Genomic DNA, 13,456 nt, shown 5'->3' with positions numbered 1-13,456 from the left:
GCTTCAAACATAAAGATATAAAACTGTATTTTTTTGTGAAGAATCAACAACAAGTGGGACACAATCATGAAGTGGAACGACATTTATTGGATATTTGAAACTTTTTTAACAAATCAAAAACTGAAAAATTGGGCGTGCAAAATTATTCAGCCCCCTTAAGTTAATACTTTGTAGCGCCACCTTTTGCTGCGATTTCAGCTGTAAGTCGCTTGGGGTATTTCTCTATCAGTTTTGCACATCGAGAGACTGAATTTTTTTCCCATTCCTCCTTGCAAAACAGCTCGAGCTCAGTGAGGTTGGATGGAGAGCATTTGTGAACAGCAGTTTTCAGTTCTTTCCACAGATTCTCGATTGGATTCAGGTCTGGACTTTGACTTGGCCATTCTAACACCTGGATATGTTTATTTTTGAACCATTCCATTGTAGATTTTGCTTTATGTTTTGGATCATTATCTTGTTGGAAGACAAATCTCCGTCCCAGTCTCAGGTCTTTTGCAGACTCCATCAGGTTTTCTTCCAGAATGGTCCTGTATTTGGCTCCATCCATCTTCCCATCAATTTTAACCATCCTCCCTGTCCCTGCTGAAGAAAAGCAGGCCCAAACCATGATGCTGCACCACCATGTTTGACAGTGGGGATGGTGTGTTCAGGGTGATGAGCTGTGTTGCTTTTACACCAAACATAACGTTTTGCATTGTTGCCAAAAAATTCAATTTTGGTTTCATCTGACCAGAGCACCTTCTTCCACATGTTTGGTGTGTCTCCCAGGTGGCTTGTGGCAAACTTTAAACGACACTTTTTATGGATATCTTTAAGAAATGGCTTTCTTCTTGCCACTCTTCCATAAAGGCCAGATTTGTGCAATATACGACTGATTGTTGTCCTATGGACAGAGTCTCCCACCTCAGCTGTAGATCTCTGCAGTTCATCCAGAGTGATCATGGGCCTCTTGGCTGCATCTCTGATCAGTCTTCTCCTTGTATGAGCTGAAAGTTTAGAGGGACGGCCAGGTCTTGGTAGATTTGCAGTGGTCTGATACTCCTTCCATTTCAATATTATCACTTGCACAGTGCTCCTTGGGATGTTTAAAGCTTGGGAAATCTTTTTGTATCCAAATCCGGCTTTAAACTTCACAACAGTATCTCGGACCTGCCTGGTGTGTTCCTTTTTTTTGCTTTCCAAAATATGTTTTCCAGTGATTGTATTTTTGAAATATTGCGAAATGTCTGGCTGGGCCTCTCTTCTTTTCACTGATAGTCGCAACTCAACAATAATCTATTTGTATTTGTATTTACTATGGATGCCCATAAGCTGCTGCCAAGGCAGCAGCTACTCTTCCTGGGGTTTATTATGGATCCCCATTAGTTCCTGCCAAAGCAGCAGCTACTCTTCCCGGGGTGTATTATGGGTCCCCATTAGTTCCTGCCAAGGCAGCAGCTACTCTTCCAGGGGTTTATTATGGATCCCCATTAGTTCCTGCCAAAGCAGCAGCTACTCTTCCTGGGGTGTATTATGGGTCCCCATTAGTTCCTGCCAAGGCAGCAGCTACTCTTCCTGGGGTTTATTATGGATCCCCATTAGCCAAGGCAGCAGCTACTCTTCCTGGGGTTTATTATGGATCCCCATTAGCCAAGGCAGCAGCTACTCTTCCTGGGGTTTATTATGGATCCCCATTAGCCAAGGCAGCAGCTACTCTTCCTGGGGTTTATTATGGATCCCCATTAGCCAAGGCAGCAGCTACTCTTCCTGGGGTTTATTATGGATCCCCATTAGCCAAGGCAGCAGCTACTCTTCCTGGGGTTTATTATGGATCCCCATTAGTTCCTGTCAAGACAGCAGCTACTCTTCCTGGGGTTTATTATGGATCCCCATTAGCCAAGGCAGCAGCTACTCTTCCTGGGGTTTATTATGGATCCCCATTAGCCAAGGCACCATCTACTCTTCCTGGGGTCCAGCAACATTAAAGCAGTTATACATTTTAAAAACCATTACAATACATTGCTAACAAATTTCACAACATATTAAGTGTGATGCCCTCAGAGCTCTACTCCTCTACCACACAAACTCCATGTTCTCGTGTGCATAGTGGGTATGTTATGGTGTGTTAGTAGTATGCATGGGTCTGTGTATTTTGTACTGCTGACGAAATAGCTTCCTGTTTAAAACAATACAGCTAACGGAGACTGTAATGATCCTCCATGGCCAAATCACGCTTTAGTAGCCTATTGTGAATGACTGTATTTATCGCTGTATAGGCTAATGAGGCTATATAATTGACTTCAAGGAAAGCTTCCCCTAGACTTATGGACACACCGGGGATGCTCTCTTCCATACCCTTTACCATGTCATTTAACACCAAGGTTGCAGCAGAGATGGTGCTATGACCCAGGGCTGATACCACACTGGTGGACACTTAGAAGACAATTTCGAAAGAGGGAGATAATTATTTAGGTCGATGGGTTCACCATCGAGGGAGCACATGGGCCGCGTTCCAGCAGTACAAACTCAGACACGCTCATCATCTGGCTCCTCCCATCATCTGGCTCAAACCCAGACACACTCATCATCTGGCTCCTCCCATCTAGCTCCTCCTCCCTCCTCCCATCTGGCTCCTCCCAGGAGGGAGGAGGGTAGTCTCCTCTGACACCAGAGGATGTGGGAACATCACGTAACAGAGGTCAGATGTAATCAACCTTGAACTTCTACTCTCCTTTCTCCAGCCAACAACGGTGATCTAATACAACCTGATTCCACAGAGCTTTGATTGGAGTGGTTAAGATGATTAAAGGACTCTCTTTGACGTTCAGACGTCCTGAATCAACACTTTGGGGCTGAGCCTTTGTTGCTACTAGATGTTTTCACTTCATAATAACAGCACTTACAGTTGACAAGGGGGCAGCTCTAGCAGGGCAGAAATTTGACGAACTGACCTGTTGGAAAGGTGGCACCCTCTGACGGTGCCACGTTGAAAGTCACTGAGCTCTTCAGTAAGGGCCATTCTACCACCAATGTTTGTCTATGGAGATTGCATGGCTGTGCGCTCAATTTTATTTACCTGTCAGCCATGGGTGTGGCTGAAATAGCCAAATCTACTAACTTGAAGTGGTGTCCACATACACTATATATACAAAAGTATCTGTACACAAGATGATGTGACAGCACAAACATTACTGATCTACACAGCAACACAACCAGCGTGACAACTGGTGTGACAATCGGTGTGATAACCGGTGTGACAAGCGGTGTGACAAGCGGTGTGATAACCGGTGTCACAAGTGGTGTGACAAGAGGTGTGATAAGCCTAACATACCCTGTTAAACAACCAGACTGGATTTAATTCATCTGAAATGCAACAACCTGCTGGGCACAGACGTCAGTTCATCATCTAGTTTTGATTTACATTTGGTTGAGTTGTCAACTAACGTGAATTCAACAAAAAAAGGTCACCATGTCATTGGATTGAGGTTAAAAGTTGGGTGAGAAAAAGGCAACATTCCCTTGTGTTGATGACTTGTTGCAAATCCAACCAGTTTTCCACGTTGATTCAACGTCATCACATTACTTTTTTTAAATGACGTAGAAACAACGTTGATTTAACCAGTTTTTGGACAGTGGGAAGTGAAGGGAGGATTACATTAACTCCCTCACAGAGACCCATTGGAAGGGAGGATAACCAGTTTTTGGACAGTGGGAAGTGAAGGGAGGATTACATTAACTCCCTCACAGAGACCCATTGGAAGGGAGGATTACACTAACTCCCTCACAGAGACCCATTGGAAGGGAGGATTACACTAACTCCCTCACAGAGACCCATTGGAAGGGAGGATTACACTAACTCCCTCACAGAGACCCATTGGAAGGGAGGATTACACTAACTCCCTCACAGAGACCCATTGGACACTAACTCCCTCACAGAGACCCATTGGAAGGGAGGATTACACTAACTCCCTCACAGAGACCCATTGGAAGGGAGGATTACACTAACTCCCTCACAGAGACCCATTGGAAGGGAGGATTACACTAACTCCCTCACAGAGACCCATTGGAAGGAGGATTACATTAACTCCCTCACAGAGACCCATTGGAAGGATTACACTAACTCCCTCACAGAGACCCATTGATTACACTAACTCCCTCACAGAGACCCATTGGAAGGGAGGATTACACTAACTCCCTCACAGAGACCCATTGGAAGGGAGGATTACACTAACTCCCTCACAGAGACCCATTGGAAGGGAGGATTACACTAACTCCCTCACAGAGACCCATTGAGAAGGAAGGGAGGATTACACTAACTCCCTCACAGAGACCCATTGGAAGGGAGGATTACACTAACTCCCTCACAGAGACCCATTGGAAGGGAGGATTACACTAACTCCCTCACAGAGACCCATTGGAAGGAGGATTAAAATTAAAAGTGTTATTAGTGAGTCTGTTGATCTAGATTTTACAGTAAAATGTGTGAGTCTGTTGATCTAGATTTTACAGTAAAATGTGTGAGTCTGTTGATCTAGATTTTACAGTAAAATGTGTGAGTCAGTTGATCTAGATTTTACAGTAAAATGTGTGAGTCTGTTGATCTAGATTTTACTGTAACATTTGTGAGTCTGTTGATCTCAATTTTACTGTAAAATGTGTGTCTGGTGATCAAGGTTTTTGTTGATTTTCGTTTGAACCCTTTAATGTGCATCTGTGTGGTGCTTCCTAGGGAGACAGCCAGTTGGGTTCTGTCCCTACTCTCGAACACATCCTCTCAGTCCCAAAGGCTGAATCCTAACCCTAAAACTCATTAGCTGGAGTCACCAGATAAACACACTGAGTCCACGTCCACTATCCACTCACTAACTCATTCCCGGCTGTCTGCTGCCACCCATGTGCTGCCAGTAGTGGCCCCAGCCGGTACTTGTCCTGTCTGCTTTGGACAAAAGCGTCTGTCTAAATGGGATCTGCTGGCCTATATATATTTATCCACTCACTAACTCACTCCTGGCCTGTCTGCTGCCAGGTACTGCTGCTGCCAGGTACTGCTGTGTCTGCTGCCAGGTACTGCTGGCCTGTCTGCTGCCAGGTACTGCTGGCCTGTTCTGGAGCATCCTGTTCTTCTGGGTGGGTGTATTTGAGGTGAAGAGAGATTTATGTGAACAGGGGCCTCTCTCCTTGTGTTCTTGTCTCTCTGCATACACACATCCTGACAGATGAAAACCTCATTAGGCACACTCACGCTACTCAGCCAGTGCTTTTTGCTGAACCACTTCCAGACAGAATTTGATCTATTCTGGACCAGCCACTCCTAAATAGTACCCGGGCCAGTAGGGGTGAAACACCTTCACACTAACGAGATGGCAACCAGCACAGGTGTAACACATACTGACTAACGAGGTGACGCAGATCGGTGCACCCTACGTGCTAACAAGCTATTCAAAACATAAATGGAAAAACCAAAACCTGTAACATTATTGATGTGTATATGAATGTGTATGGTGCATATTGATGATATATAACGTATATATAGTGATGTGTATATAGTGATGTGTATATAGTGATGTGTATGTAGTGATGTGTATATAGTGATGTGTATATAGGGATATATATATAGTGATGTGTATATAGTGATGATGTGTATATATAGTGATGTGTATATAGTGATGTGTATATATAGTGATGTGTATATAGTGATGTGTATATAGTGATGTGTATATAGGGATGTGTATATAGTGATGTGTATATAGTGATGTGTATATAGTGATGTGTATATAGTGATGTATATAGTGATGTGTATATAGGGATGTGTATATAGTGATGTATATATAGGGATGTATATATGATAGTGATGTGTATATAGGGATGTGTATATATAGTGATGTATATATAGTGATGTGTATATAGTGATGTGTATATAGTGGTGTATATAGTGATGTGTATATAGTGATGTGTATATAGTGACGTATATATAGTGATGTGATATAGTGATATATATATAGGATGTGTATATAGTGATGTGTATATAGTGATGTGTATATAGTGATGTGTATATAGTGATGTATATATAGGGACGTGTATATAGTGACGTGTATATAGTGACGTGTATATAGTGACGTGTATATAGTGACGTGTATATAGTGACGTGTATATAGTGGTGTATATAGTGAAGTGTATATAGTGACGTGTATATAGTGACGTGTATATAGTGGACGTGTATATAGTGACGTGTATATAGTGGTGTATATAGTGGTGTATATAGTGATGTGTATATATATACACACATGTGTATATGTGTATATAGATGTGTATATAGTGATGTGTATATAGTGATGTGTATATAGTGACGTGTATATAGTGATGTATATAGTGATGTGTATATAGTGATGTGTATATAGTGACGTGTATATAGTGATGTATATAGTGACGTGTATATAGGGATGTGTATATAGTGATGTGTATATAGGGACGTGTATATAGTGACGTATATATATGGGATGTGTATATAGTGACCTGTATATATAGTGATGTGTATATAGTGATGTGTATATAGTGATGTGTATATAGTGAATGTGTATATAGTGATGTGTATATAGTGATGTGTATATAGTGATGTGTATATAGTGTGTATATAGTGATGTGTATATAGTGATGTATATATAGTGATGTGTATATAGTGATGTGTATATAGTGATGTATATAGTGATGTATATATAGTGATGTGTATATAGTAATGTGTATATAGTAATGTGTATATAGTGATGTGTATATAGTGATGTATATATAGTGATGTATATAGTGATGTATATATAGTGATGTGTATATAGTGATGTATAGTGATGTATATAGTGATGTGTATATAGTAATGTGTATATAGTAATGTGTATATAGTAATGTGTATATAGTAATGTGTATATAGTGATGTGTATATAGTGATGTATATAGTGATGTATATAGTGATGTGTATATAGTGATGTATATGTATATAGTGACGTGTATATAGTGATGTGTATATAGTGATGTGTCTATAGTGTGTATATAGTGATGTATATAGTGATATATAGTGATGTATATAGTGATGTATATAGTGATGTATATAGTGATGTATATATAGTGATGTATATCATGATGTATATAGTGATGTGTATATAGTGATGTGTATATAGTGGTGTATATAGTGATGTGTATATAGTGATGTGTATATAGTGATGTATATAGTGATGTATATATAGTGATGTGTATATATATATAGTGATGTATATATGAGTGTATGTGTATATAGTGATGTGTATATAGTGATGTATATAGTGATGTATATAGTGATGTATATATAGTGATGTGTATATAGTGATGTGTATATAGTGATGTATATATAGTGATGTATATATGATGTATATCATGTGTATATAGTGATGTGTATATGATGTATATCATGATGTATATAGTGATGTGTATATAGTGATGTGTATATAGTGATGTGTATAGTGATGTGTATATAGTGACGTGTATATAGTGACGTGTATATAGGGACGTGTATATAGTGGTGTATATAGTGATGTGTATATATATACACATGTGTATATGTGTATATGAATGTGTATATAGTGATGTGTATATAGTGACGTGTATATAGTGATGTGTATATAGTGACGTGTATATAGGGATGTATATAGTGATGTGTATATAGTGATGTGTATATAGTGATGTATATATAGTGACGTGTATATAGTGATGTGTATATAGTGATGTGTATATAGTGACGTGTATATAGTGACGTATATATAGTGACTGTGTATATAGTGATGTGTATATAGTGATGTGTATATGAGTATATAGTGATGTATATAGTGATGTGTATATAGTAATGTGTATATAGTAATGTGTATATAGTAATGTGTATATAGTGATGTGTATATAGTGATGTGTATATAGTGATGTGTATATAGTGATGTGTATATAGTGATGTGTATATAGTGATGTGTATATAGTGATGTGTATATAGTGATGTGTATATAGTGATATAGTAATGTATATAGTAATGTGTATATAGTGATAGTGGTATATAGTGACGTGTATATAGTGATGTATATAGTGATGTATATATAGTGATGTATATATAGTGATGTGTATATAGTGATGTGTATATAGTAATGTGTATATAGTGATGTATATAGTGATGTATATAGTGATGTGTATAGTGATGTGTATATAGTGATGTGTATAGTGATGTATATAGTGATGTGTATATAGTGATGTGTATATAGTGATGTGTATATAGTGATGTGTATATAGTGATGTGTATATAGTGATGTGTATATAGTGATGTGTCTATATAGTATATGTGTATATAGTGATGTATATAGTGATGTATATAGTGATGTATATAGTGATGTATATATAGTGATGTGTATATAGTGATGTATATAGTGATGTATATAGTGATGTATATATAGTGATGTATATAGTGATGTGTATATAGTGATGTGTATATAGTGATGTATATCATGATGTATATAGTGATGTGTATATAGTGATGTGTATATAGTGATGTGTATAGTGATGTGTATATAGTGATGTATATAATGATGTGTATATAGTGATGTATATAGTGATGTGTATATAGTTATGTATATAGTGATGTGTCTATAGTGATGTATATAGTGATGTATATAGTGATGTGTATATAGTGATGTATATATAGTGATGTGATGTGATATATATAGTGATGTATATATGTATATGATGATGTATATAGTGATGTATATATAGTGATGTGTATAGTGATGTATATCATGATGTATATAGTGATGTATATAGTGATGTGTATATAGTGATGTGTATAGTGATGTATATAGTGATGTGTATATAGTGATGTGTATATAGTGATGTGTATATAGTGATGTATATAATGATGTGATATAGTGATGTATATAGTGATGTATATAATGATGTGTATATAGTTATGTATATAGTGATGTGTATATAGTGATGTGTATATAGTGATGTATATAGTGATGTATATCATGATGTCTATAGTGATGTCTATAGTGATGTGTATATAGTTATGTATATAGTGACGTGTATATAGTGACGTATATATAGTGACGTATATATAGTGATGTGTATATTATATATGTGATGTGTATATATATGTGATGTATACAGTGATGTGTATATTTGTGTAGTGATGTGTATATTGATGTATTAGTGATGTGCATAGTGATGTATACAGTGATGTGTATATTTGTTGTCTCAGCATTGATGTGTCTAAATAAAGACACCTTGATGTTGACTCCCTGTCTAAATAAAGATTGTCTCAGCATTGACTCTCTGTCTAAATAAAGACCTTGGTCTCAGCATTGACTCCCAGTCTAAATAAAGACACCTAACTCCCTGTCTAGACACTTGGTCTCAGCATTGACTCCTGTCTAAATAAAGACACCTTGGTCTCAGCATTGACTCCCTGTCTAAATAAAGACACCTTGGTCTCAGCATTGACTCCCTGCATTGACTCCCTGTCTAAGACACCTTGGTCTCAGCATGACTCCCTGTTAAAATAAATAGACCTTGGTCTCAAATCAAATCAAATTTTATTTGCATTGACTCCCTGTCTAAATAAAGACACCTTGGTCTCAGCACTGACTGTCTAAATAAAGACACCTTGGTCTCAGCATTGACTCCCTGTTTAAATAAAGACACCTTGGTCTCAGCACCGACTGTCTAAATAAAGACACCTTGGTCTCAGCATTGACTCCCTGTTTAAATAAAGACACCTTGGTCTCAGCATTGACTCCCACCTTGGTCTAAACTCCCTGTTAAAGTTCAATAAAATAGATAGGTGTTGATTGTCACCCCGGTGCTTTCATCACGCAGGGCTGGACATGGGGTGAAAGGTTAGAGGGGATGCTAAGTGCTGACACTGGGCCACGGGGAGCAAGGGTAAGGGGTAGAGGGTGGGGTGGGGTGGAAGACAAGAATGGGACGACGAGTGAGAAGGGAGGAGTTTAACAATAGCGCCCTCATGATGACATCACAGGGGTCGTGAGTGTGTACTTAGACATGACACATCACACCCTGGCAGGAAATGCATAGGGGAAAGAGATCAGGACTCTGGTTTTTGTCAGGGTGCAAAGGGTAGACTTCAGATACATTCTCTCTGTGTTTCCCATGTCGGGCTGGGTGGGCTCCTTTCATGCCTTATGAAATAGGTAGGCTTATGCCTCTAGGAGTTATTGGTAACAATGTATGCCATTAGAAGGTTGATGGATCATGGGGAAGGTGATGTCATCATTCACCATGAGATAGACTGCCTGGTCTATGTGCTGATGAGATCAACAGGGCTGGACTTAAGATAGGAGGCTCCTCCTTGTGCATTAAACAAGAGACATTTTGAAGTGTGTAACTTGGAAATGTAGTAAACTTGTTTTAAATGGTCCTTTCCCAAGGACAGGCAGTCCAGCTGCATCCTGCAATTGAGCTATCTCAGCCCAGAGCAGAACTCATCAGTCTAGCTATCCCAGCCCAAGCAGAGCTCAGCGGTCGAGCTATCCCAGCCCAGAGCTCAGCTGTCGAGCTATCCCAGCCCAGAGCTCAGCCGTCGAGCTATCCCAGCCCAGAGCTCAGCCGTCCAGCTATCCCAGCCCAGAGCAGAGCTCAGCCGTCCAGCTATCCCAGCCCAGAGCAGAGCTCAGCCCTCCAGCTATCCCAGCCCAAGCAGAGCTCAGCCCTCGAGCTATCCCAGCCCAGAGCTCAGCTCGTCCAGCTATCCCAGCAGAGCTCAGCCCTCCAGCTATCCCAGCCCAAGCAGAGCTCAGCTGTCCAGCTATCCCAGCCCAGAGCAGAGCTCAGCCCAGCTATCCCAGCCCAGAGCAGAGCTCAGCCGTCCAGCTATCCCAGCCCAGAGCTCAGCCGTCCAGCTATCCCAGCCCAGAGCAGAGCTCCAGTCTATCCCAGCCCAGAGCTCAACCGTCCAGCTATCCCAGCCCAGAGCTCAACCGTCCAGCTATCCCAGCCCAGAGCTCAACCGTCCAGCTATCCCAGCCCAGAGCTCAACCGTCCAGCTATCCCAGCCCAAGCAGAGCTCAGAATGCCTATTGTGTCTGGTTGTGTCCCATTGCTGCTACTGTTATTACTTACTACTAGGCTATAAGACATATCCTGCTGCATAAAGTACTGTAAACCATATGCTAGCGTCTCACCCTTTACGAGCGAAATAAGCCATTATTGTTTGTTTTTAATTTGCAGCATTAGAGGACCGCTGTAAACACAATACAAAACCTACGCGACATAAAAAGTGCTCACTGCTCGTAAAGATGTAACAAAGACGCTCCCGGTTCATGCAATCACTTTGAAATGAAACAACGTTTCGGAGCAGCTACAATGCCTCGAAATACTTTGTTTAGACTTTTATCTTACCTTTACGAAGAAAGAATCCATTTAAAATAAATTATCCTCCACAAAACTCTTCTAATCTTAGATTCCAGGTACCACAGTAGCGCTGAGGCGGAATATGTAATTCCAGATGACTTCCACTCCCGAGCTGACGTCAAGATGAGAGAAGTTCCATCCGCACTCTTTCTTCTCAAAACGGGAATCCAGACCAGGTAAACCACGAATTCCTATTAACGTCCCAGTAAAAAAAGCAGTTGTTAACTGGATTTAAAAGACGTCAAAACAAACCAACAGCCTGTCCGTCTGGGATAGGGCGCAGCCGCGTCCCGTGTATACTGTGTCTGTGTATTCTAACCGGTATGAATGAGGACGGCGTATTGAGCTCTGTCATTGGAGGCGGAGCTTGAAGCGGTAGACCCCATGGAGCACGCCCTTATTGGAACAATGTAACAGCACTATCTGCTGATGATGAATTTGTTATCATCATTTTAATTTATATTATTAGTAGTTTAGTAGGTTGTAGTTATATACAGTAGTAGTTCTTATGTTATCAATCACATCACACTAAGATACATGTAAAAAAATAAGAAAAGGGTACTGATTGCTGAAGCATATGTTATCCAGGGTCAGGGTTATCCAGGGTCAGGGTTATCCAGGGTCAGGGTTATCCAGGGTCAGGGTTATCCAGGGTCAGGGTTATCCAGGGTCAGGGTTATCCAGGGTCAGGGTTATCCAGGGTCAGGGTTATCCAGGGTCAGGGTTATCCAGGGTCAGGGTTATCCAGGGTCAGGGTTATCCAGGGTCAGGGTTATCCAGGGTCAGGGGTTATCCAGGGTCAGGGCTATCCAGGGTCAGGGCTATCCAGGGTCAGGGTTATCCAGGGTCAGGGTTATCCAGGGTCAGGGTTATCCAGGGTCAGGGTTATCCAGGGTCAGGGCTATCCAGGGTCAGGGTTATCCAGGGTCAGGGTTATCCAGGGTCAGGGTTATCCAGGGTCAGGGTTATCCAGGGTCAGGGTTATCCAGGGTCAGGGTTATCCAGGGTCAGGGCTTATCCAGGGTCAGGGGGTCAGGGTTATCCAGGGTCAGGGTTATCCAGGGTCAGGGTTATCCAGGGTCAGGGTTATCCAGGGTCAGGGTTATCCAGGGTCAGGGTTATCCAGGGTCAGGGTTATCCAGGGTCAGGGTTATCCAGGGTCAGGGTTATCCAGGGTCAGGGGTCTATCCAGGGTCAGGGTTATCCAGGGTCAGGGTTATCCAGGGTCAGGGTTATCCAGGGTCAGGGTTATCCAGGGTCAGGGTTATCCAGGGTCAGGGTTATCCAGGGTCAGGGTTATCCAGGGTCAGGGCTATCCAGGGTCAGGGTTATCCAGGGTCAGGGTTATCCAGGGTCAGGGTTATCCAGGGTCAGGGCTATCCAGGGTCAGGGCTATCCAGGGTCAGGGTTATCCAGGGTCAGGGCTATCCAGGGTCAGGGTTATCCAGGGTCCGGGCTATCCAGGGTCAGGGCTATCCAGGGTCATGGTTATCCAGGGTCAGGGTTATCCAGGGTCAGGGCTATCCAGGGTCAGGGCTATCCAGGGTCAGGGCTATCCAGGGTCAGGGTTATCCAGGGTCAGGGTTATCCAGGGTCAGGGCTATCCAGGGTCAGGGCTATCCAGGGTCAGGGCTATCCAGGGTCAGGGTTATCCAGGGTCAGGGTTATCCAGGGTCAGGGTTATCCAGGGTCAGGGCTATCCAGGGTCAGGGTTATCCAGGGTCAGGGTTATCCAGGGTCAGGGCTATCCAGGGTCAGGGCTATCCAGGGTCAGGGTTATCCAGGGTCAGGGTTATCCAGGGTCAGGGCTATCCAGGGTCAGGGCTATCCAGGGTCAGGGTTATCCAGGGTCAGGGCTATCCAGGGTCAGGGTTATCCAGGGTCAGGGTTATCCAGGGTCAGGGTTATCCAGGGTCAGGGTTATCCAGGGTCAGGGCTATCCAGGGTCAGGGTTATCCAGGGTCAGGGTTATCCAGGGTCAGGGTTATCCAGGTCAGGGTTATCCAGGGTCAGGGTTATCCAGGGTCAGGGTTATCCAGGGTCAGGGTTA

At 42.0% G+C, this 13,456-nt stretch overlaps 1 protein-coding gene across 1 annotated transcript in view; it reads right to left on the bottom strand.

The window, feature by feature from the left end:
- LOC135521387 (unconventional myosin-X-like) overlaps positions 1-11,683 on the bottom strand; it is a 314,073-nt gene extending 302,390 nt beyond the window's left edge. The window contains 1 exon segment of the mRNA XM_064947288.1: positions 11,395-11,683. Within this exon segment, the coding sequence (XP_064803360.1) occupies positions 11,395-11,415 (21 nt within the window). The 5' untranslated portion in view covers positions 11,416-11,683.
- Positions 11,684-13,456: the final 1,773 nt, after the last annotated feature.

The sequence above is a fragment of the Oncorhynchus masou genome, chromosome 29 (genome assembly GCF_036934945.1).
Source record: "Oncorhynchus masou masou isolate Uvic2021 chromosome 29, UVic_Omas_1.1, whole genome shotgun sequence".
In the NCBI taxonomy this organism is placed as follows: domain Eukaryota; kingdom Metazoa; phylum Chordata; class Actinopteri; order Salmoniformes; family Salmonidae; genus Oncorhynchus; species Oncorhynchus masou.
Note: the sequence above shows the minus strand (reverse complement) of the source record. Positions and strands in the feature narration are given on the sequence as shown.